Here is a 27,128-nt window from a genome sequence, read left to right as displayed (position 1 = left end):
TTCTTATTTATACAGCCATTTTCATAGTGTTCATAACTTAAGCTTGACAGTAATTGAAGCTTCTCAGTATAAGTGGGCGTAGAGTGAAGTTTGGTATACTAGTAGTTAATATTTTTAAGCTCCCTCTTAAAATCTCTACTTTAAAATGTATATTAATATTGTTTATAAAATTTAATATGGGTAGGGAACGCTGAAACGCTCAACAGCTAACATTTAAATAAAAATATAGGAAGTTTTTATAAAACTTCTGGACTCCTCCTGCGTCGGTTTTTGTTGAGTCGAACTAGCTAACGTTTCGCCAATCGTCGTGTTGACTTCTTTAGTGCTTCACTGAAAAAATAAATTAAATGAAAAAATATAAACATAAAAAATTTGCTAAAGAATATGCTGCCGTTATTTCTAAAACCTCTTTCCTTGCCAAAATTTTTTAAAAAATCCGATTTTCTTATTTGGCACATAATTTTTTTTCCACCATTTGTTAGTGGGACACCCAATATATGCTACAAATATGGCCACTGAAACATCGTGGACGCCGCGCCACTGCCTCTGAAACTTCCTTAGCAAAATACCTTAGCAACAATTGGCAATTAACAATTTCTACTTCTCTGCTCGGAGCTGGTAGGGGCATCGGTTACAAGGCTTGGGCTCCGCTGGACCTCTTACCAGTCGATCGCAATAGCCGGTGAAACCAAGAATACAAGCTGCGAGCAATTTAATTTGCGTTTGCCTGCTTGTCTGTTTACAAGTGTCTCCCTCAGTTCTTTATCGTCGTTGGACGCAGACCGATCGTCTCCATAACCATGGAGAAAGAACAACACGCAGAGTCCATGGCGACGGTAAACATCAAACCGGACTACCCTCCGTCAGAATATTGTTCCTCAGAACCGCCACCGGTAAGAATTTCATTAAAAAATATCCTACTTGGTACGAACACTCATAAAATATCAGACTATACGTTGAGTATAATTATTTTCTTTAAGTTAACATTCTTTCACACTTGGCGCTAATTGCTAGGTGTAAATCGACGACTAAAAAAGGACCTTGGGGGATAACATTAGGATATGTTACTAATAGCCACGCTTATAAAAAAAAGATAGTCGATGGATCCGACATAATTTAATTAGATGGGCTTTTAGGGACTACTTTTTCAATTTTCACAAATCTGCACTGCGTTCAAGACTTTCCACTATCGCGTTTATATCGTAAAGGAGAAAGTCCCTTATCGTATAAACGATAACGAATGAAAAGAACATAATTCTACAGTTTCTCGATGATAATTGGAGAAATTGTGGAAATTGGAAAGCACCATTTATCGTTGCGATGCTAGGGTCAACAATAAATTTTTCAAATTAGCGCAGAACGTTTTTTGCGAAATAAAAATCGCTAAAAATCAATTCCGGAGGAAGCCCGTGTCGAAACGAAATTACAGAAATTTCAATTGTTAAACAACTATATTTCTGCCGCTGCATAAAATCCGATTTTCGTTGTTTTGCTTGAAATTGCGGCGTAATTAAATCCATTTCAGATATTGCGGTTCACGCTCGAGTGGCCATTTTATTATACCCGGGATTTAAAAAAAAAAACGCATTAAACGGTGTTATTGTTATATAATACAATTGTATGGTACCTATTTTCTAGTGGAAACAAAAAGCCTGATTTCCTTTTTCGCGCGAATATGTTATTAACAAATTTGTGTTATTAAAATTAATAGAATTTTTCTTCAATTCGCTTTCGGACGAGCTCGGAGTATTATTTTTGTTCAATCAATCAATTAGCAAAAATATATTTTGCTCGTTTGTTCTCAACTTACACATATTTTGCAAAACCGGTACTTGCAATAAATGTTTATTTCGTCTCAAAAGCTTTATTGATAATCGCCTATTGTGTTGCGCCAAGTTAATCGTTATGTTTTCAATGCCAGTATTTGAAAATTTTATTACTTTAAAATTGGTATTGTTTGATACAATTTTATCGCTTAAGGGAATTTGTTTGTCAATCTAGTCAGCTTTTCTAATCAGAGCGACTTGTATCTGGACATCTCTAAACAAAATGTTCAACAAGTACTAGACTAGATAATCGCAATATCTCATCTCACTAATAAAAATTTTGGTTAAGTTCTGTTATTTATGTACGTGTTTGGAGGATGGTGAACAATTAGTCAAATGTTACCAATGCCCAAAAAATGTCTACGATGATAATTGAAACTGGTAAATTGTGGTTAGTTGGGCAGTGTGCTTATATGCGAAATGTTGTCCACAGTGATCTTTTCCCATTGATATTTGCATGGACACTGTTAGCAATGTCCGATTATTCATAATTCCCGTAACAATATATATAAAAAAATCACTCTCACTGTCCCAACTCTGGAAAGGAAAAAAGACCGATTTCAAATATTCAATATCCATAATATATAAATGTATATTTAGATTTCGATATTTTTCAATGCGATATTGTAATGGAATTGATGACCTTTTTAAACAACCTACGGGAGGTAGCATTATTCGATATGATTCGCTATCACGATGTTTGTTTAAGTAAGACACGGCAGGGCCAAACAATTCGTGCATTTTATCTAAATCATAACGGTATGTCGATTTGAATGTTTACTTCTTATTAGAAAGAATTAAATAAGGAAGAGAAAATGGCGGCATATAGTTGAAGGACGTGTGCACAATCTTCGTAGTCTCCCAATAGTAAAACAATGAACGAACATTGATGAAGATGTTTCTGTACTTAATACTTTCGAAAAGAATCGATTTCATCGCGCTCCTCACTAAACTCGGGATCTCGGTGAAGGTACACGCTTCAAATTTTGCTCTTTTTTAACAATCCACAGGATACATAAGATATGTAAAGATGGCTGCGGTGAAGCTTCGGCCTCTATCTTTTTTTTTCGATATCGACGTCAAATTTAGCAGAGAAGTAAAAGTCTTTGCTCACATTTAAATAGTAGAGATTGGGTGCAATCAAATTTAACCCAGTATTTTTTGAAAAATTTTGAATTTTTTTGTTGGTTATTTTGGCTTCCAGAAAAACATGCTTTTCTCCCTAACCATTCACTCAATCGGAATTTTTTTTCTTTTACCAGCAGACGCGGAAGATCCAGTGCTAAAACATTTATTTCAGGCATTTTTTCGATTATATACAGGGTTTCCCAATAATAGACAAAACTGTAAAAGACCCAGAAAATTGTTCTTTTAAAGAGTAAATTATTAAACGCAAATCAAAAATAGTAAAGAATATGACTAATGACATTTTTTGTCTTTACGGTTTTCGTCTATCACACATGCTGCTTGAGATATTTGAAAAAAATCCATATTAAAATCACTATTCCTCGGCAGTCAAGACACGATGCCGTCATGGTTTCAGAAAAAAACTTACTTCCTCGAAAACCATTTACTCTATCGGTAAATTGGAGCAGGAAAAGTAGGAGATTCAGGGCTATAACCTCTATATATTTTTTTAATTTAATTATGTACAGGGTGTGTCGATTATGAGCAAAAAATCAAAAAGTCTCTGCAAATTGCCATTTTCGTTGGTTAAATTCTTAGTCGTAAATGAAAAACAATAAAACATACGTTAATTTGGTTTAAGCAGTATCGTAAATTGGGTCGAGAGGGTCAGGTTTCGTCTATCATACACGTATCATACACATACACATACGCGAGAGATTTCATACATTTCATTGGAAATCACTATCATTTGTACAAATTTTTATATTTATCATAGTTTGCGGTGGCTTTGAAGTTTGGCGATACGTGAAAGATGCTTTATACTGGGTGTATGCACAATACAATTACATCGATTTTGCCAAAGTTCCATTGTTATCAAGCAGGAACACGATAGAAAAACAAAGCGTCCCTTTTTTGACAAGAAACCGCAAAGCGGCTTCTTTTTGAAATACAAACCTGCTTCGCGCTACGCGCTACGAACTTGCCACGTCCAGCTACGATTTTTCCAAAGCAATCTTGCTTAATAAAATGTTACTGATTAATAGAAACTTGGTAGCTTCGTATATTAAATTAAAAATAGGGCAAGGCAACAATTATAACTGTAAAATTTCATGACACGAATCTTGATGGGTGGTAAATAAAATATTTGTCTCAATGTGGTAACTGCATTTTGTTGGACGCTAATGATTTTCGTCTATTATTTCTCCTAGTCGCGGTGCGCGCGCCAATGTTTGATTCCCCCACGTTATTGCTTGCAACAAGGACACCTGTTCCGGTATCGTGATTCCAGGGCTCTTGGTCGTTAATTATTAACATTGAGATAATGGCGGATTTCTATTGCTTTCAATGATGCCATTGTTTTGTTTCTTGCGATCTCTGTGCACAGTTTCACAACTCTTAATCGCTTCATGAAGTCGCGTTGACGGCGAGTTTGCCGAAAACACTAAGAGACAATGGTGTTTAGTTTTTTATTTATTGTTGTATATTACCTTTCGTAATCGAGTTACGCGCACCACAGAGGATAATTTTTATCATAAATTGTTAAGCTTTACTGACAAGATTATCAATACGTCAGATTTTCCAGATCTTAGTGATAAACATCAATTTCACCATCGCATAGTTTATACATAGGAGATTCTCAGTTCCATGAGAATCATATTTTAAGAAGGCTTTTTCTTGTCACGCTGTGAAGTTTTACTATGTTCTTCCCGAAACATTTAAGTTATTCAGTTCTAAACCATTAAATCGTAATGCTATTATTATCTTCTCTCGCCCTTCTGATTCAAATGCTTTCTCTCTGGTTGGTAAAGCGGAATTACAAAAAGGCTCCCTTTTTGTAATTCCATCATTAAGCATTGGAGCCGTGATTGTTGCGTGTCATCTTATTATTATTAATTTTTATTAGTCTGAGGATAATTAAAGGTTGCCTAAAGTTAGAACAATTTACTAAATGAAGACGATTTGTTGTTATAATAATAATAAAGTGGTTTAATTACGTAATAAATTACTGGTGGCGATATTTGTAGAATGCACAAGGCCAAATTAAAACACTGCATTTTTAGGTTGCAAGCTAAAAAACGAGTTTCATTTAAGAAAAATATTAATTACATATTTGTAAAGTACATTTAGAATTTTAAAAAACAAAATATGAACTTTGTTTTAAATAACTCATTCCTTCGTACTTTATGAACACCCTATTTTAATTTTAATAAGTATTTTATTTATTTTTATTTTCATCGTATTGCAGGTTAGCCCCGTTTCGACCGACAAATTAAAACAACAAAGTATTAATACCCATCCCGGAATTGTAGGCAATTTGTGTCGATTTTCACTTTTGACATTTCAATGTGGATCTCAGGTCATCTTCCTTTCACTCCCGGCACCGTAACGCGTTTTGAATTGCAATTTCTGAAGGCTATGGTTTTTCAAATTGCTTTGAATAAAGGTTTATTTTTTGAGGGCATCACGACACAATCAGTACAGATCAGTGCTGAGTTTTCCTAGCTTGGGGCAGTTTTTCACAATCCCAGCAAAGTGGCGTGACATTTCTGTCGATAACATAGACTAAAATCAGCCGCAAAATCGGCAAAAAAGGCCTTTGGTTATAAGCAAAATCGGTAAATTCTGATTTCTTCATTACTTTTTCCTAACTTCAACAGCTCTAAGTTATTTTCGATAATTTTGGATATGGTTATTCTAAAACTTCTTTCTTTAGTCAGCTAGTGAGTTAAAATATGACTCGAGAAATTCAGTGCGTTTCCCTTTGATAAACGACAAAACAATGGCGCGTGAAAGCTCGCAACCAGGCACCCGGTGTGGGATGACTTTAGGTCAAAGAGGAAGAAGCAATGCGATTCTTCGGTGTTAACGAACCCGTCTCTACTTTCTATTCCTCCATAATAAACATTAGCTGGCAAACAATACTGCAAGGCGACGAACGGCACTGGAATATAAAACTTATTTTTAAATTGGAACTTCAAAACATTTATTCATTTGTCGAATTGAACCTTTCTTTAAATGACCAGTAAGATGCTCCTAATAGTAAAATTTACAAAAATGTTTGTAATGAAATCTACTCGTATATTTTTTTAAAGCTTAATTGACTTCGAATATACAATAATAACTAGGTGAAGTGTCTTTTTTTAAATGAATAAATATCACAAGCACGCAATTGCATCTAGAGCAATCAATTTGAACTTGGAAACCGTCACAAACTTAGAACAATATATTTTCGTTCTTGCTCGTTTTTAAAATTTTGGATCATTGCAGCCGATTCTAGCCAAATTTTTGTCGAATAATAATTGAACAATGTTTTCGTGTCCTTGCTAGAAATGTTATTATATCCGATTTTTGTTGTTGGTAAATTTCAGTTTTCAAGAAGGGGTGAAATCGAAACTTAATATCAAACGAGTCCCTTAACTTCGCTAATATTCACTGTTGAAATTGGTTGACGGTGGTAGATTAAGCACCAATGAAGTCAAAAGCTTTTTAAATTTATTTCATAAATGTGGAACAACCGAGAAAGACGTTTCTTTTGCGATTTATTTTAATTTTTCTACTAACTATCGAAAAATGAAAAAGCAGGTAGGTCGAGTGCAAAGTTCAATGTCAACGTGAATTTAAAATATTCCTATTCGATAATGACCATAGATCAAGTTTATTTGTCATAAATCTCCAGCGGCGGGCTCAATAGAGTCAGTTTTAGCGAAAAAAGCGTAAAGAAATGTGCTCATCGGATCAAGTTCGCTAAACGCGCTCTGATTGGTCATGACGTCAGTACTTGTATCGAGAATCTTAGAATTTTTTAATTGCGAGGTAAATTCTTCTATTTATACAATAGCTTTACTGTTTTTGGTTACCAAACACAAATAAAACAAGTTGAATATAAGCTGTTTGGGAAATTAAGAAAAATTAATTTATTTTTCCGAAATACTCTTTGATTTAAATTGCTTTGTTCATTTTTTTTCTCCAACTATTTCCACACAAACGTCAGAAATTTTTTAATCTTTTTTTTGCATTGGATTGAAAATTAATGTTGATTGCTATACTACAATAATGTAAAGTTGACTGACTGACTGCTTGTGGTTTTGTTTGATGTGAAAAAAACATATGTATTGTAGGTTTCCTTTCGCACTAAATTTCGCAGTAAATCAACAAATACCTTGCCGGGATTATTTTTTTAAAAATATAGACCAAATTCGAGCCTTTTATTTGACAAATGTGATTATTTATAAACAGAACACAGCCGCAGATTAATACGAGCACTGACGACAAAGGACGGTAAACCTCCCGCAGGGTATGTTTTCTAACTTAGCTAATTTTCTTGTTTTTAGTCCTACAAAATCTGAAAAATAATGTAACTTTCTACAAAAGGTGACTAAAAAGTTATATAAAATATTTGAGTTGTTTTCAAATCGATACTAAATTAGTAGGGTTCAATAAAATAAAACAAAAAAAAACTGAGCTTTATGCAAAATAATGAAAAAAATATAATAACATGTACTTGTCCTCAGGCGTGCGAAATTGATGTGGGAGTATTATCCCGCGTAAAAGATAAGTGCGGGAATACAAATTCCATCCGTGAATTGAATTTTTCATTGCAAGAATTTTAACGGTGGAAATCCCAGCCCGGCGATTGTTTATTCTGATCAGGAACATTTTAAAGCTGTAGAACGTATCCGTATGAAATGCAATTACAATTAAATAATCTTCGACTGAAAACGGTAGACAATCGCAAGAGTTATAATTTCTATATTAATTGCGAAACAATTTTGAAAACTTCCTTCCTTTAACGCACACTGTACGATACAAGAACGATTGTTTAATAGTCGAGGAAAGTTACGAATTTTTATACTAACAATGAGCTATAGAAAGTCAGAAATTGCCGAGAAGTTTGTTTTATTTAATTTACTTAAATTCTCTCAATTTCAATCAAAAATAAAATCTCACAAAAATAAGCATATTCGATGTCTGGAATAATAATAATTGAGCTCTGGGCAAAATTAAATCGCCGTTTTATGCTAAAATAACGAAAACACCATGGCAAATTTAAATGATATGTAAACAAGTAAAACAATTATTATTAGCCAATCGAGGTTGACTCGTGTGACTTCGTACCAGGTACGAAATTATGATTTGCCAAAACCGCTGAGAAATTTTTCATTCGCTATTAAAGTGGCAGTCGTTGGTCGGTACTCGTTTTCATGCATGAAAAAAAATTAACATTCGAAATCTGTCTTGATAGGACGCTTACGGACACATTTATTGTCCACAGTTTTGGCTAGGCGGATATTTTTTCTTGCCATATACCGAGTCAATCCGACACAAATTTACTTCCAAAACGCTTTCAGAGATTTTTGTTACAGGATGAGCAACGTCTTTTTTTTTTCACATATTGTTTCAAAAATCCGAAATAACTCTTGCCATTAATTTTTAATGTTTTCGCTAGTTGCATGTGTAACGTAATACGACATTTTAGTTCAGTTAAGCAACTGATTTGTATTGCTATTTAATTGCGGTGTCTAAATAGTTAAACAAATTTTGCAATAATAACATGCCAGAGGCACCGCCAGTATGTAGAATATATGAATTTTAAATATTATTCAATTATGTATATCAACGATGGAATTACTAGTCCCTTCTGTTAACATTTGTTCCCATAAATTTTATTTAATAGGCATAAATGCTTATTTAATTACTGCTACGGGAAATATTTTCAATTTTCGTAGTCCGTTGCAAAAAATTGAGGACACTAACGGCAGTTCATTTTTACATCTTGAACCTTTTAGCAGCACATTAACTGCTTTTTGGCAAGTAATTGCAATTAAGCATTTTATTGTTATGAAAATAATTTACTTCTCCACGCACATATCAAGCAAATTATAAAAATTTATCTTTTAGCAAAGCGTAAGTGTAAAAAAAATAAACACAGCATAGCCAGAATGGCCTGTCAATATTGAATATCAAGTACTTTGTTGGGAGTATTTAACAAGAAAGAAATACTTACATTGGTCTCCTGCATAAAAAATGTGGAAGATGGAGGCTAGTATTTTTGTGAGGTAAATGTTGGTTGCTTTTAAAAGTGCATGTATTTTTAACTGGTAATTTTCTTTGCGGTACACACGATGTAATTATTTCGATTATTTTCTTTAGATTTTTGTTTCTAAAGTTTTTTAATTTCACACAATTGACAAACATAGTTTTTAGAGTTCGGACATAAAGACCTACTTGTTGGTGTAAAACTAGAAACCAGAGAAATGCGGATTATTTATGTTTGAAATACTATACAAAGCTGAAAATCATAATAATTATATTATTTTTTGTGTTTTCCAATTCTTGGGCAATTTTCGTCTCTTTAGGTCTCATTAAAATTATATTATATAGTATTGCGAAAATAAAATATTTTCTATTGTTGAATTTTTCTAAACAATAAGCCAAAAATCGGATCTATTCAACACCACAAGGCGCTTCCTTAAACATTTTTTCCGTTTAGATTTTTCCTACCCTATATTGATTACTTACATAGATGTCCGTAAATGTTTTTTTTTTGTTAAACTATAAGTGTTTTATGTTTGCTGGTGTATGATTTTATTGCTAGCGTTATTTGTTTAAAATTTCCACGTGTAATATCTTTATTTGTAAAATAGTTAAATTTAATATCGCCCTTTGGGTGATACTTGGCCTATTACCCTATTTTTTTAATTTATCATCACTAAAATGTAATTTTTCTAGTTATTTCTTATTGTGCGGTAAATAGCTGGTACTTTTATGTGTCAAATTTCTTGCAATCCTTGCAAAGAATATTTGCAGAAATGCATGTAGAAATCGCATCGCATCTACCGACAAATTTCGAAAAGTTATTTCTATTGCTATATGACGGATATTTTATGAGACATCCTGTAGAACAGTTCAAGAACAGTGAAGTAATAACTAATATTTAACACACGAATAACAAACGACGCTAGTTAAATATAATAAAACGCTGGATTTCAGCTTTGCTTGTTGCAAAACTTTTCCGTGGGAATCCGCGGTATTCATGCGAAGGCCACGTAGACGTCTCGCGAGAGGTTTCGTTTGGGACGTCGGCGTTCAGTTGTTTCCAACCCAATGTTCCATCGCCAAGGTCAAAGCAATTTATGAACACCCAACGAAAATAATGTGGCGCAAAATTGATCCCGAAACTTCACAAATTTCTATCTTCGCAAATAACATGCCTGCAGTTGCCATTTTGACTTCATCTTGCCTAATTAAGTTAATCTTTATTCCAGGCATATCACAAATCTCAAAGCTCGGCGGTACAAGTCGCAAAAATAATAGCGGTGACCGTTGTGCTAGTGTCCTTTGTTTTGGGCAGTTTTCTGTTAGCCTCTGCTTACGTCCAAGCTAGTGCTTCCTGTAGGCAGCTGGAACAGGACCTGGAACTTCTGAGCGAGGTCGCCGACAAATTCGACAACCAGCAACCTTTACAGCCGCAGGCTTTGATTCAGGTGAGTTTCATTACTAAAGTAAAATTTCATTTTTTTTTACAATCGATAAAAAAGATAATAAAGATAGGGAATGTCCAGAATTTTAAGAAAGACAACAGTACATGGTCTTGAAATAATAAGAATCTTAATAATAAAAGATTTGTTATCGTAAACATTTTGAACAATATAAAAAAACAACAATTTAAAAAACAAAGAATCGGACTTTCAGCATCTATATTTAAAACAAATATGGGGCTGTTGAAGATTTAATTTAACTAGAAAGGTTTAGTTGTTACATGACGCATTGTTTTCAAAAAAGAAAACATGCCAATTCTAGTCTATCATAGGCAATCTGTAATGTTTAACAAACTATTACGGTAAAGAGAGAAGAGAGGACTGGAGAGAAATGAGCCGTGCATAAAATGTATTTAGGCTCTAAGAGCCAGGTAGGAAAATTCCTTCTTAGAAAATTGTTTCTGTATTTAATGGATTTGAGCGCTTGTATTTTCCTTATTTTATAAATCAGTAGAGTGTAAGTAAGATTAATTAAAAAAAAAATACATACAACTAATTAGCATCTTCTGTCATGATGGTTGTGCCCATGTATTTCCACACGGACAAGGAACTTTTATACATATCTCTTAAATTTTTTATTACTCAATGGCTTCACTTTTGATGGTTTATTGAAGTTTATTAGATTAGATTACATTTAACCAAGTTTTTGGCATTTAGTGTGCTTAAATTTCTTGCTGCGTTTTTCGGGTACGATGATCATGATAAAACGAGTTCAGCCTCGATGTGTCTTGACTCCTATGTACTTCTAGCATTTGGTAATGGATGTGCAAACATAGAAGTGGCATGATTTTCAATCTTTTAAAAATGGGCTTACAATGCTCTAGATAACCTGCACACGCTATTACTCTAACTACCTTCTTTTGAAGTTTAAAATCCCTATAAGCTGGGTGATAAGTTAGGTGTGAATGAAAGAAAGCATAATATGTCATCATAGCATAGCGATTAATTTTTTTAATTCAAGAACTGTAAAAATACTAGAAGACAGTGTTTTGCACTTGCTAAGCTTAGCCCAAACTATCATCTATTGTAAAACTCTAGAAGTTCCACACTAGCACCTAGCACCAAGCTATTATTTGTTGAGAACACAAGATGCTGTGAGTTATTTGCATTTAATTTAAGAGCATTACTGAGAACCATAACTCATCCCTATCTTCTACTTGTTTTATTTGCTCTATTAATTCTTGCTTGTTTTGGCCATAGCTAATAATCGACGTATAGTATGCATAAAAAAATGCATATTTATTGTGGGACAAGAAATAACATAGTTCGTCAATAACAGTATAAAGCAGCGGATCCAGGACAAGGGCCCTGGGATACGCTACTATCCACGCTTCGCAGTTTCGATATTTCATTATTGTAGACCACATCTTGTCTCCTAGATGACCGGTATGACTTATTCCGTCTGCCTTGATGCGTCTCCCACAACCCTGCACTACTGAAAAACGTGATAACTGGTTCTTTATTAATGACTCAAAAAAATTTCCAGTAGGGGAACTGTAGATATCGGTCTCTAATTATTTGGTAAATTAGGTTGTCTCTTTTTTAATATCGGTACTGAACCTCTTAACCTATTCAGATAAATTCCCCCCAAGGATGCATCTGTTGAAAAGGTAAGTAAGGGCTGTCAATATAAATTCAATTACCTCTTTAAGAATAATACTGTTAATTATTATAATAATGGAGAAAGGAAGTTAGTGAGACTAAAGATATATTGTTCAGACATTTTCTCTGTATCTCTGATCTGACTGTTAAAGACGTCAAAATATCGGAAGCAACGCTAGTAAAAAATGAATTGAGTTCAGTTGCAAAAATATAATCGAAGTGATCTTTTTCAAAGTGATTGTTTCTCATAAGTAATTATTTTCTCTACATCTGTAATTATGTTACCTGACGTACTAATATACTTGTTATATGCCTCTCGCTTACTATCTGAAGTAAAGTCATGAACTACTCTGAGGCCCAAATACTCGAAAAATTACGTCTCAAGCCTATGATTCGTTTATTAAAGACGCTGACTAACGCTAATTTAGGACAATATCAAAGAATTACAAATCATAACTTAGTCTTAATACTGAGAGACTTGTTAATTAAACTACTAAGATTTGATAAAGTCTCGTTACAACTTGTTGTTTTAGTCACTTCTTTTATTTGCGGAAAGTGGCATTTTTTTATGGGAATTGTATTTCTATCCTCCACTATTTGTTAAATTCGCCGGGGTTTAGGCTCTTCACAAATTTACCCGAAAATCATTTTTAAAACTAATTAATAGTTTAAAATGTTGTGCATTCTTCTTTTAATGCCGACGAGTGCAAAGGAAAATCGTGAAAAGCAGGACTTTAGTATGACAACTAATTAAAAATCTCGTTACTACTAAATTATATTAACCAAATTTATAACTTTCAATCATACCGCACTTAAGAGGCTTCGGTGGGACAGTGTGAGCAACTTTCATGTATATGTATAGAGCGTAATTCTTTCTTTCATTCCATAGCTAAGAAATGTGAAAAAAAGAGTTGAAATCCAAGAGTTTGGTATTTTATAATTATGTTAGAAATTGTGAGACTAGAAGGAATAAATCTCCATTTGATGCGAAAAAGATTAAAATTATGAAGGAGCTTCATTGTGGGACATCTTGTATATGTTGGTTGTTTTCCGAAAACTAGTACCATTAATAAGTTTTTTTTCTATAATCATAGTTAAACATGAATAAAGAAATTCAAAAAATTGCACGTTGCGTATTTATACAATACAAAACTATCTGCTAAAAAATATCTCAAAATGAGTTTTTTGTATAACCGAATTGTTTATAATGGCAATATAAATATGGTGTAAAGTCATCTTATTAAGCCCGACCCTGGAAATGAAGGTAACCTCACTGCGCTTTTTCCAGCAATGGTAATTTAATTCTAGGTCAAATAGTAAATATTAATGACAATCTGCGCTGCTGCCTCTAGTCGCGTTTTTATTGCCAACGTTTTAATAAGAACCGAGACAACGATATGAAATGGGAATTGAATTTCATTTCCAGTAACATTTTCAACAGAAGTCTGTAAATAATAGCAGTTTTGTAAATAAACAAGCAAATTGCTGTGGAAATTTTTTTAAACCAAGCAAAGTTTTGCAAACAAATACCTTAAATTTCGCAAAAATATATATTTTTTCAATTATTATGGATAGCAATATATTTTCATCATTGTGACGGGTTATAGTCATTCTATAATGACAGATGCCACTCTGTGAAAATGATGAAAATATTTTACTGTAGCAAATCATAATAATATTCGATAATTTTTAAATGAAAAAATCTATTATTAATAGTTGCAAAACTATTTCTATTTATTCACAAGAACTATGAAGTTATAGGCCCGTCGAGTGTTATACGAACTTTTCCAAATGCCCTGTAAAAAGCGTTGCTCCAAACCGGCTCGCAATGTTTTCGCGAAACTTCTGTGACGCACGAATCCAAGTGTGACAAAGACTTCAAGGCCGACTACTACTAATCTTTGCTTAAATTGGACGGCTAGATGTAAATAGAAAGGTAAACTAGTACGGAGTCAAACAATACATATTATCGCTTCTCAAGCTTGTTTCTCCAAACGAGAACTATAGCTATCGTTTTTAAAGATAGTATTAACATTTTGATTAACCGCGGCAACACAAAATCGGCACTAATTGCGAATTTGCCAACACCACAGGACATTAACGAGGTACCCAAACGTGACGAATAACATTATTCGATAGAAATTGTACGAGGAGAGAGTTCACCGACCTGAATATTATAAAATATTCAATCAGTTGATTATGCAACATTTGCAATACAGCTTCCAACACGTAAAATTGTTATGTGCGTTCCTCGTGGCATTCATTACATATGTCAACATTACCTACCGGTTCATTACTACGGCACGTCAAACTTAGACTTAGAATAGAATATAGACATAGAATGAAAATATTTTTTGGCAAATTTTCTACTTGTTTTAACAAATAGATCAGCTTTCCTTGACAGTTAGCTTGTATATAGTGTTTATACGATAAGTTTAACAATTTTGTCATCGATAGTAAAAGTCCAGTTATTAGGAAAGAGTACAGTGTGTATTACATTTGTATTCTTGTCTCTGGCGTCTACTGTTTCTTACAACTTGTGATAAATGTAGAAGTAGTTACAGTTGCGTTTAAGGTTAAAAGAGAGCGAATTAACGGTGACTAAGAGGATAAACAATGTTCTTGCTTTGGAATTGATGACATTCCCCATACTCTTTTCTAATAAATCATGCATTCTGCCATTTGGATCATCGTAAAATCAAAATGCGAAATTTAGGCTCTTACCAATTATAGGTTAGAACCAATGTATACAGGTTGCTGTTACGATAGTTACTTTTGTTTACGCAACCTTTTGTAAATCCGTCAAGTTTTGCGGGCTCAATTTTAATAGAAAAGCGCTGGCGACACTGGTTACGACTAGCAACTTACATTTAACCAAGCTTAAATAAAACATATGTATGTAAAAAGCTTTTTATTAATTATTTACTAAACTATGTTTTTGATGTATTTTGTATAATTTATTAGATTAGCCAACTACCGGACACTTTTAGTTTCTTAAACTTTTTCGTTACTTTCGATTTTTATAGATATTAGATATGAAAGTCAAGTCTTAGAATCTAAAAATAAATAAATAATAATAAAAATAAAGTTTGCTGGGAGACGCCAATTGAATTATCTCTCATGACTGACAAGAATCAAATCTATCAAGTTTCATCCAAATATGCAAAGAGGGATTATGATACTTATCAACTACTCATTATTTTTTAAATGTTTTGTTTTTTAAACTTTTTTGGTAACAACGTATTTTAAAAAGCAATATAAACAATCTTTCAATATGCCTAGTGAAATAGTCATCAGCATGTTATGGGATACCATGTTCTTGAATAAAAAGGGAAGAGAAATTCTAATAACCTGTAAAATGTTTCTTTACAGAATTTTGCCTAAAAACTTATTTGTACAAAACTTTTTTTGATACTATTTTGATGTTATATAAAAGTTTGAATACCTCACTTTATGTTTTACTTATATTCTAAATCCGTAATTTTTAAATTGTCTCCTGTGAAATGTAAGCAATTAAAATCTCAAACCCTTTCTTTTTTTTATTAATTGTTCATAATTTCCCAATTTGTACGCCACATACCTTTAATTCTTTGTTAAATATGGAGACATTTCATAGTAGCCAAATTAGATAAATGGCAACATTTTATGTTTATTTTGTCCATAATTGTGACCCCGACTTCATATCCTTTGTTGCTATACACAGTCAAGAAGTATGAGGCAAATGTAGAAAGTATGTCGACTTTTATATAAAACTTTGCATTGTAGAGCATATTATTCGATCGAAGCTTGTCCTCGGACACGTGAGAGATAATAATTTCCTTCGAAAGATGTGATTTTGGTTCGGACGGTGTATTATTACTCACAATAAATTATTGCGCCGCAATTTGCTGCTCTGAATGTGCGCCGGAATTTTAGAAATTTTATTGCAACTTGAAAGTGTGCTACGCGGCGTCGGTTGCCGTGCTACGCGTCGAACTTATTATCGCGTTCGTTTAAAATTCGCCTGTAAATTTTAAATTGCCTGTAACATTTCATTGCCAATTCGCCACGCAACTTTATTTATTATTGGAAAAAAATGCATAAATTCACCTAAGTGCACTGCTTACACAATTTCTAGCATCATTAACAGAATTTTATGTATGACATTCAAAGGGAATAGAGACAAATAGAGAAAAAAAAGACTGTTCTAGGGTAATGGTAGAATCAAACAACAATTAACAAGTAAGCACATAAAACACAAGACTCCGGAAGAATGAGAGTTACACAAGGTGGGCGGCCGGAACCTAGGCTCGCAGTAAAGAAAAAGGAGAAGAAATGTCAGGGAACCTCAAAGTTGGAAAATGAAGGGACCATTGCACATTGCGGACGTTTGTTCCCGCTCGTTTCAAATAAAGTTAGAAATCGATTTAAAAGTGGGTCGCTTGATTTAAAATTAAGATTAGCGTGTTCATCAATTGAATAATTAAATTTTCTATAGTTTTGTGAATTGGTGTTGGATCTTGGTCAGTTTTTGGTTTTCTTATATTCGCAGTGGTACCCAGGTCATATGTGATAGGATATCGTGAGTGTGGATTGCAAAAGTCGTGAATCGATGGCCAAATGATGACTAATTATTTAGAAGTTGATTCCACTAAGTATATTAAGACACCTGATGGATGATGGATCATTCCAGACTCGTTCTTTTCGAATGCATCCTTTTAGAATGTTCAATTATTGTTTTTTTTATAAATTAAAGTGTGTAACAACCTAAACTTAGAAATATACATCGTTAGCAAACAATCACTGTCGAATCCGTCCCTTAATGTTATCGTTTTATTCTTAAATTCAGATGTCTAATAGTTATAAATTTTAATGGATAAATATAGCAAGTTGACATGGGCAAGATTTGAAGTCTTCGAAATGGCCCCGATCGATCTGGACTCAGTGTACGGTATTGGGCTGGACGAGTTGCTGACCTTCTATAGGAGGGACGCCCTCTAGCATATTCTGAGGCCTAAGTGCTTGGTCACCCGCCGGGGGCGCCCCCCTTAAATACCAAATACCAATACCAAAATCTAGCAAACATTTTTGAGTTGCCCAGAAGATATACTATACTAATTTTTCTCTAAATCCTCACATCAACAAGGAGATCATCATATCATACTATCAAAACTCTTTCCTGAAAAACTTTATTGAAATTGCAGAAAGTTAGGGAAGCTTTCCCCAGACCATGATTCCACTGGAAAGAATTGACTCAATATTTAATTAAACAATTTCTAGGTGTCCACTGCATAAGTTGATAAAGGTTGGGGAAAATTGTCCTCAATTTTGAAACTATGTGATCGTCCCACAGAAACAAAGAAGTATTTAATAATATGTGTCACATTTATTGAAGGATAAACATAGAAAATCCAACATGTCACCATTAAGTGTTAATAAGCTGTGTATGTTGTATGTTGTATATGTACATAATACCTAATTATACACTAAATATTTTTAAGCCAGTAAAGGGATAAATCGAAAGTTAATACTTTAGTATACCGTAGGACAGCAGCTGCGATTTGTTTTAACATGATTCGTTTATTGTGACTTGAAGGTAAATTTCCATTTAACAAAATTATTTTGGTTAGTTTTAGGCACGTTGGATTAGTTATTTTGTACCAATTAGTCGCGGCTAGCTGCACGCTTTAATAACTAATTAGCATGCTGGCATAACACGGAAGCAGTTGTGGATATTTCAATATTTTTAATCGACGTCCTATGACTATTATTAATGCTTGTCCTAGGTACGCAGCAGTTGTGGGACAACGAAAAGAGACAATTAATAAAAGTCGTCTATTTTCTCGGTCCCCTTCCTGTGAGTATAGAGAGGGATTGAAATGATTTCACGAAGAATTCGATATTAAGTTGAATACAGCATAAATAAATTTTTTTAACAATAAACAATTTAATGTGCAATTTTGCTTCAAGATATTGATAAGGTGCAAAAAGACTGTGACTTTAAAAGTTTTGTTAAAATTCCAGTGTAAATTTCTTTTTCGCCAGTTAAGCCTGTTTTTCGATTTCGAGTCTAAAATCGAATCACATTAAACGCGCAATTAGGAAGCGAGCGCTGCATCGTCTTGTTGTTACCGACTTAATAATTGAAAGGAAAAAGGAAAAGTTTTTTAAAAGCCGTGTTAAACAAAACACGCGGAAACTGCTCACAGTCGATCGCGCTTTATGCCGATTTGAGGTGGCAATTTACTCCTTACACCTGCGCTCTCGTTGTTTTCTATCGGTTTTTACGGTAAAATTATCCTTTGGTGTTAATTTTTAATCGAAATTTCCCTCGCTTCGTCGACCGCGACGCTTCGAATTTAAATTTCCTATCGCACGGACGATTCGCCCATCACCCAAGTTGAATTATTACTCGATAATAAAAGCAGTTTCCCGCGACCAATTTGCCGGGCTGCGAATTCTTGCAGTTCTTTCGATTTCACCGATATTCGGTGTTTGTGCTTCTTTTTGCTGAAAAATGGCGACGTATCAAGCGCCACTCGACCGATGTTGGTAAAGGTGAAAGCGACGAGGTCTTTGATCTTAAGTCGACATTTATTGGGGTCAAATATATGGCTAATGACTCTACTTTTATGGCTGTAATGGTGTATAATAATTTGTACTTTCTTTGAATGGTTTGTATGCAGTTGATTCAATTTGCCTGCTATAAATAAATGGGGTCCCTTTAACCCATGTCTGGATAGACTTCAAAATAGAATTTGTAACCGCAGAAATACAAATAATGCGACACACGTAACACTGCAATGAAAGTTACTAAAATGAATAGAATCCTAAAAAAACAGTTTTTTAACGCATTCACGATTTTTGTATGGTACAATTACATAGCCCTGCAATTTACCTGATCTTAAATTTGTACAGGTCACAGACAGTTTCAATAGAATGTAATCCCGCATATTGCACCGCAGTTGGTGATAAAGTGCTTTTTAAAACAGCGCTTTCACAATTTGAATGCGGCACAAATTTGTGTGTTACGTTTGCTACCATCTGCCGTCAAATGCTGACTGTATAGAATTTAGAATTCTTGCAAAAAAGACTACTGCTCAAACGCTAGCTTAACAAAGCTGACGTCATTTGTTAGACAATGTTCGGAAAGTTCGCCATTTTAATGTTTAAGGCCGCGCTTATTTTATATTCTACCTAGTGAATATTAAACTAACTAAATGTTCTTAACTTAACTAACTATATTATGTGTATATATTGGGACAGATGTACCAAAATCAAACAAATCAGGAAATATTTTAAGTACTAGAATATTTTTTTTTTTACTATAAATATTTTAAGTACTAGAAGTAGGGATCTAACTACCATTTGTCTTGGGGGAGACCTCTAGTGACATTTCTGAAAATTTACAATGCGTTGCCAACTAAGGTTATAACAACTAGAAAACTTTCCTTATCTAACAAACCGGTAGAAGAATTTCTAATAGAAAAATGTTTTTACTGACATTATGAATTCTTTGGGGCAACTAAAATTTGTGTGTGTTCTTGTTCTTACAATTTGTTACTTCCTTATCCTAGATTCGCTCATGACAATTCTTTACATATTGCATGCAAGTATATAGAAATTAATGAAATAAAAAAACTGAAAAATAAATTATTAGTGTATAGTGTAAGAGCAATGACGTGATTTTCACTAGTACAAGAACCAAAGAAGTTTTCAAGAACATGTAAAGTTATTGAGGTGGATAGTTTTTCTAAGAGCACTTAAAAGTTTTGGTAAGTAAATAAATAACACATACAAATAAATAAGCGAAATATAAATTCATAAATTGTTCTAAAAATCGATGGTTTGGTGGTGTAATTCCTATGCACACTTTTTTGATAAAAGCTAAAACATCCATTATCCTCTTTGTTGATTGTCGGTGTGCGCTTTTTAAAACTTTATGCAATGTTTAGTGAAATTAATAAATCTACATAATTTCTATTAAAATCGAAGTAACATAATGACAAGCAATATAGAACGAACTGGGCACCGAAATTCGTGAGATTTTCCAACAAATGAGGTCATCAGCGGTCGCTGCCCATTCTTGGCCGCTCATAATATACCCATAAATTTAGGACAACTTTTAATGCCAGACAATAAAATCAATATCGCATGTAAAAAACTAATAAACAAGTTACAATCCTGCTAGAGCCGCTATAACAGTGGGCGACTATGTAGGTGCATCTTTGACTTCAAAGTCGCATGTGTCAATCTTGTGGTGGTTATCACGAGTATGGCGCAACCGGTAATTGCGTATTACATTAGCAACTGGTGACATAATGCGACATAACGGTTTAGAAAGTCCTTCTCCCATAATGTGTCGATTCAGGGTACGCCTCTAAGATGATCTGTAAGTTTACAGAGTTGTTGCTGTTTGTTGTTTTGATCAGCTGTTTGCTGTCGTATGTGTAGGAGGTCTATAGGTCGATCTTAATACAAAACCGTTTTATCGCCCGTTGCCATATTCTTAGATCCTGTTATTGCTTTTAATACATCCGCGACAAGTAATATACAATAAACAACTATGCAGCGGTATCTAGTGAAATTCGGGAATGCAAAAGACTCTAATGAGCAAAATATTTACTGCACTGTTTTTCGAAACATAATGAATGGCTCCTTATTTCGTTTCGTAAATTTTGTTTAAGTTGTACTTTACAATCGAATCCGAACGTAAACTCTGTGGTGTTTAGGACTTTCTGCGCATGTTCTGTGCCGACGTCGCCTCCCGTGATCCCGGAGGTAGAAGATTATTAAAGCACCGATATCAAAACTGCTATCCGGAAGCCGCCGCTTACCCAATCAAAACGACTTCGGAAAACTCTAGAGAATGATTTAGCCGTCGCCGCTTAAATTACAACGACCTTCGCGTGGCACTGTTGTTTGCCACTGACCATACGTCATGTTTTATTCAACGCATTGTTGATGAATTATTTAAATAAGATTTGCAAATAATTGGATTTAGCAGAGTATTTTACAATACTTGGACTTTGCGATTGCTTCTTTAAGCAGAGAATCATAGCTCAAAATAGTTGATTAAGGCAGATGTGGAAAACCATTCTCTGAGGTTGCTTAACCATGAACTTTGATAATTGAATGGGATCTAAACGCATTTTGACAAAATGCTGCCGAAAAATGTTATATCCAAACTGGTGTTCACAAGAAAAATATATTTGGTGGGATTATCATGAAATAATCAAAAATATTATTAATAATATCTTCAAAATGTGCTTTTAGGTTCAAATTCACTAATTGCGCTCCTGTTCTCCAGCAAGCAGTGGCACAAGCAGCCAAGCATTTTCATTTGTGTACTATCAGCTATTACTTTCACTAGATATTACTTATTATTTTAAGCTATACTGCCTATACAATTCAGACCCTAGCGCTTGCAAAAATTGAATATTAAAATTGAAATATGTTTTATGTACCTTTTAAATTTAAAATTGTTTATTAGTAAAATCATAAAACCAATATTTGCTTTATGAATGTGTGTGTACAAAACATGGTCCACTAGTTCACTGTTATCACTATTACGTGAACTAAAATAGCTATTAGATAATATGATGATCTTACTACGGAAAACATTAATGCGATGCGAATGCGATATTTTCTTACTAAACAGCGATGTATACACACCAACTTTTTCACGATCTGTCAGCGGCATTGTTGGTTAAAAATGAGATTTCTTCTTTCTTCATAAGTTTCTGTATTAGCAGCATAGGCAAGGCCTCTATATCTCTAGTAGATATATGAACGGACTTGTATCTATCGCGATCTATATTTTCACACTATCAAACTACCGGTCTAAATGATTTTCTTTTAAAAAATGTAGTGGATTTGTCTGATAAGTCAAACGGTGGATTGCTGCTCTATTTTTGAGGATGCTTACATGTTCGGTAAGGTTGCAGATTCAGATTTCTTGTTACGTTTGACGACAAACAATAAAAAATGGACTTGACTGACTTTCCATCATAGTTTTCACTGTCAGTGATTCAATTACCATTTTCATGTTTCTTGTCCGTATCTGCCTAATTAACCGAAGTATGCTCATTGTCTGGTTGACAATTCATTGTCACATTGAGTCCTTTCGCAAGGTTGCTTGTGGATCCAAAAGTGCCTGTTATATCAGCACAGGCAAGTTAAGTATATGATACGCATAGGTACAAAGTCTGGGTCACTTGTGATGAAGCAGTTACTAGGTTATAATAAAGTACAAGACTGTTATTGCGAAACTCAGACCATTAGTAACGCAAAGTATCGTGCCAATTAAACGAAGCAACGGGTTATTGATTTTAATTTGTTGCCTTAGATGTAGGAGAAAAACCAGGTCAACCCATGACACCCCGCAGTATTACGATTACGGGCTCGTCTTGGCGTCTTTGCAACAAAGAAATCGAATTGTTCGCTAAATATCACCGGTTTCTCTTTCGATCTTCGTCGGACGAACTGCATTGTTAAGCAAATGCCTATTCAAAAATTGACCTCGATTTATTCCATTGTGATATAATGAATTTAAAAAAACACCGAAACGAAATGAAATTTTATTTTAAATAACACCTACATGACTATAAGATGGTAACTATAAGGATAATCGACAATATTCCAAGATGTTACTCGCAGAGTACGGCACCGAATATTATTTATTGTTTTTAATTTCAATTTTGTCAAAAGCTAATCTAATTTGTTTTTCTCGAGTATCTAGGAAGTAGGTATGTAAGTTGTTAATTTGACATGAACAACTGAAAAAACTCTACAAGGCAATTATAAGGCACTGGTCAATTTAAATCAACTTATAGTTCCTGTTGAACATCCAGTATACGATTATCCACTAGAATTGGGACACATCGAACAATATATTGTTACACTTTACCAAACTTAAATTCCTGCCGTTAATTTAAAACGTTAAGAAGCCGAATCAGAGAGACGACCCTGAATAAAGCTCTAGAACAATGGAGGGAGTCACAATAGATCCTTTGTCAGTATATATTGCGATCAAGTCGACTAACCACACAGTTCTCCAACCTGTCAAATTGTTTTGGAGGCAAACATTGCTTTGTTAAATAACCACCTTCTACCTGCTATTTATTTATAACCATCGTTTGCCTTCTAGGACGAACCTAAACACGCAAAAAGAGAATCGCAAAGTACCGCGGAATCTCAAACCAAAGATATCGACGATAACAGCATCGACAGCGACAGTACTGAATCAGATTCGACCAGCGTTTCCGACGAAGACTCCAAAGAACCTATCCGCTTCAAACTTCCGCTGCAACTGGACTTTGATGATTTGGCGGGTGCGATGATCGCCAAGAACCAGAAATCGAAAATGAACTGCATCGTGGAGAAGAAGAAGGCGGAAGAAGTAGTTGACCACCAACCCAAAACTGTGAGGTTGCCGTTCGGAGTAAACCTCACTACCGATCCTAGATACGAAAGGCTTACGGGTGAAAGGATGGTCATCATATGCGAGAGTGGAAATATGTTAAGGTACTTGCAATATCATTATTTTTTCCGTACCTAATATGTGCTCCATTTATTTGATTATTAGTATTTTTCGTACTTCTATACATGTACTATTTCACGTCCCGTAGCTTAAGGTATCCAAGGTCTCAAAGGGTCTTTAAATATTAATATAGAAAATGATGGGTGAAATAAAATATGTGTACATGGTATCGATATTTCAAAAAATTAAGTAAACTAAACTAGGCCAGTTGTCACTTTAAAACGTCAGCTTCATTAAATACTGCCGCGAGTCAGTTCGCGCATTTCCAGTAATTTAATCACGTGTTTGTCGGTGGCGGTGGTAGAAAAAGTTTACTATACAACGCTCTAATAATCTTCTTCAGACACTTGTTTATTAAACAATTCCACCCTCCTTTTTCCTAAACAAAATCGCCGCTAAAGTATCCTTTATAAAACGTGTGGCGTAATAAAAAAAGAAAAATATGACAAAAAATTTGAAAAAAATATATTTGGTCACATTTGGATACTTTATCCACTATCGTTGATTAAAAACGTGTCTCAAAAATGTCAAAAAGCTGGGAACCACTGACTACGGAGTAACATTTTTACTGCGAAAAAATATATATCTGTTGTTTTCTCTATGTCACACTCTCTCGAACACATTAGGATCTCAAAAATGATTAGAAAACTGACTGATTCAAATCGGGGAATTAAACGCCATAATAAATATTAATATTAAATATGGCGAAAAGTAAGACAATTTGAAAAGCAAAAATATGCTCACATGTTACTATTAAATATTTGAGCCTACGCTCCTTTTGTAATCTCAAAAATATCCCTTGTTTTAATCTGTTTACAATAAACAATTGGAGGTGAACGAACTAAGAAGTCAAATTTGCAAATCGCTGAAATCCGTTCATCAAGTCACGTTCATTGTATGCAACGGTACAGTATTACGCATTGTTCGCAGAAGGTCTAAGCATCGAGCATAACGTTTCGACACGTTTTGTTTGAAGGTGGTGAAAGTTGCGGTTAATAAAAAGCAAAGCCAAGAAATTGCCCAACAAACTTTGCTAAAATAAATATTAAAACGAAACTTGAAAGCAAAAGATATTTTCGGAAAAAGACGACACGGCTATCGAGTTAAAAGGTACCACGCTTAAAAAACCTTTCTCTTTATATTGCCCGGAATTGTTATTCTACGGTCATTGGCAAGTCCATTAAAAACTAGCCGAAATTCTTAGAAGTCTACTGACCCGTTACGTAAATAACAAAGCGTTTCAATAACGTTTACCGTTATCGAATTAAATTTCGTTACAGCGCGCAACCCCAGCAACCTGAAAAACACCAAACAGAAGACGAAGAAGACGACAATGAACCAGACACTATTATGATCCAACCTGTGATGATTCCTATTCCTCACACCGCATTCCAAACTCATATGCCCCAACAAGCTCAACCGTCATATCAGCAACAGCCACTACCTCCTCAAATGCGTCCACTCCACCCCATGGAGACTTTGAGGCCACCAATGCCCCCTGTCAGACAAGCTATGGAACCCATGAGACCTCAAATGGAACCAATGAGACCTCCCTTTGAACAAATGAGGCCTCAGATTATTGCCGTAAGACAGTTCGAAGGTCCGATGAGGCCCATGAACTCCCAACGGGAAAGTTTCGACCAAGAGCCACCAAGAGTAGTAGCCATTCCATTCAGACCGCCAATGCTTCCTGAGAAACAGCAAGCTGCCCCGGAAAGGCCCCAAATTATGGCCATTCCCCAAGAGGTTGGTTGCTGAGTGTTAGTATGCAAGTGAAAGGTTAAAACTTTTATTTCCAGGTGCAAATTCGTGTACAAGCGCAGACGCAGTCGCAACAAGGTGATGTTCCTCCGAACCCCATAATTCACCACATCATTCAGCAGATTATTGCTCAGAAAATCGCCGAATCTCAACGGGCCGAGCAAGATAATCAGGTTCAAGAATCGAGGGAGGATGACTACGAACCCCAACCACAGCGTGAAGTGCCAGAGAATATGATGGCCCACAGAATTCCCATTCCTGAAGAAATTCTGACCCAATTGAATAGGTAATGTAGCTTTTGGTTTTCATCGAACGTCTATAGTTTTTTCTCGTGGGGTTTCAGATTGCCAAACAACGACCGCGTTATCGTAGCCGTATCTGAAAATGATTCTTCCGAGGACGATTCTTCTTCTTCCTCCTCTTCTTCCGACGACTCGTCGCAAGATTCTCAGGAGATGCAGTTGGTACAGGAACCGAGACAGACCGCTTCGGAAATGAACGGAAGGCAAGCGTACGCCAGACGACTTCCGGTGAGCATTCCGGTGAACATGATGCAGCAGCAGATGCACGAACAAGACCAAGAGCCACAAGCCGTCGCTTCTGAGGACGTTCGCCCACATTGTAAGTTGAACGTGAATTTAGATGGCAATATGAACTGGGAAAAAATTTGTGTTTCACGAAAAAAAAGTATTACTTGCTGTTTGAATAAAAAGGACGAAACAAATAATATGGAAATAACAAGGGCTAGATTTGTCTTAAAATTGTACCACCGTGGTAGTACAATTTTGATGCGTGTGTCAAGAGAAAAAACACTGCAAAACAATTTATTCTTCGTTCGTATTATATCATTAAAACAAGGGCTGGCTACAAGGAAAATAGAAAAAATGACAAAAGCTGTGTGTGCACCAATTTGTGATACGAAAAGTAGATTGTATTAATTTCTAGGTTTAGTGTGACTATTTTTCAGATTTAAAAAAAAATTATCGAATTTATGGCCCATAGCGACCATGAAACTTTTTTCATATAATTTCTAGCCAAAACTATTACAAATTAAGAGCGCCTCTTATTAATTTGGGCCTGTGTTCTGTATGTCAAAATTTCGTCTGAAACTGAATTCAAAATAGTATTGTTATGCCGGAAAAAAAAATTTATATATATATGACTTCATAATAATATACTCACACATACATACAATACACAAATTAGAGAAAAGGAGGAAAATAATAAGTTCCGAAAAAAAAGTTGAAGTTAAAAGTCCATTTTACATTGTTTTAGACGTGCAACCCAGATCAATTCCGGCCGATGATGGGCAGGCCAAATCTAGAGTCGCCAGATCCGTCAACCCCCTTGTTCCGGAAAAGAGGGTGAAACGTTGCTCGTGCGACTGCGCCTGTTAAATCACTACGGCACTTTTGTAAATGTGGATAAAAAATATTATAACTGTTATAATATCCGTAGGTGTAGGTGAAGTACTTATAATTTAGATAAAACCCCAAAGGCTTCCACACCCCGTCAATACTAACCGCACTTTCCGGGAGGTCCGCGCGTGTAAATCGATTTGTTTTCCTGTCGCTTTTTTTCCCATTTCGCAACAGAAGCAATCCCTTTATTTTCCTAGTTCGTAGAATACGTTGTTTTATTGTGAAATAGTGGTCTTGTAAATAGTCGACTAAAATAGCAGTTTCGGTCTATGTTATTGTGATAGAATTCCTCTGTACAAATAAGGTTTTAAAATATACGAAATTATTTTCC

General features: G+C 34.7%; 1 protein-coding gene across 1 annotated transcript; it reads left to right on the top strand.

Moving 5' to 3' along the window:
- The first annotated feature begins 651 nt into the window (after nt 1–651).
- LOC132698838 (serine/threonine-protein kinase Wnk) lies at nt 652–27,128 on the top strand. Its single transcript, XM_060665169.1, has 7 exons — nt 652–893; nt 10,220–10,438; nt 23,223–23,599; nt 24,896–25,361; nt 25,415–25,662; nt 25,720–25,997; nt 26,652–27,128. The coding sequence occupies exons 1-7, from the start codon at nt 801–803 to the stop codon at nt 26,771–26,773; spliced, it is 1,803 nt and encodes a 600-aa protein (XP_060521152.1). The 5' UTR covers nt 652–800; the 3' UTR covers nt 26,774–27,128.

This window comes from Cylas formicarius, unplaced genomic scaffold, assembly GCF_029955315.1.
Source record: "Cylas formicarius isolate icCylForm1 unplaced genomic scaffold, icCylForm1.1 PGA_scaffold_2__14_contigs__length_35257938, whole genome shotgun sequence".
NCBI lineage: Eukaryota > Metazoa > Arthropoda > Insecta > Coleoptera > Brentidae > Cylas > Cylas formicarius.
This window is presented reverse-complemented; position numbering and strand designations above follow the sequence as displayed.

Coding starts and splice junctions, on each gene's coding strand:
- LOC132698838 (XM_060665169.1), top strand. CDS start 801: ATGGAGAAAGAACAACACGCAGAGTCCATGGCGACGGTAAACATCAAA. Junction 10,439..23,222: donor AGCCGCAGGCTTTGATTCAG/GTGAGTTTCATT, acceptor TTTGCCTTCTAG/GACGAACCTAAACACGCAAA. Junction 25,362..25,414: donor TTATGGCCATTCCCCAAGAG/GTTGGTTGCTGA, acceptor TTTTATTTCCAG/GTGCAAATTCGTGTACAAGC.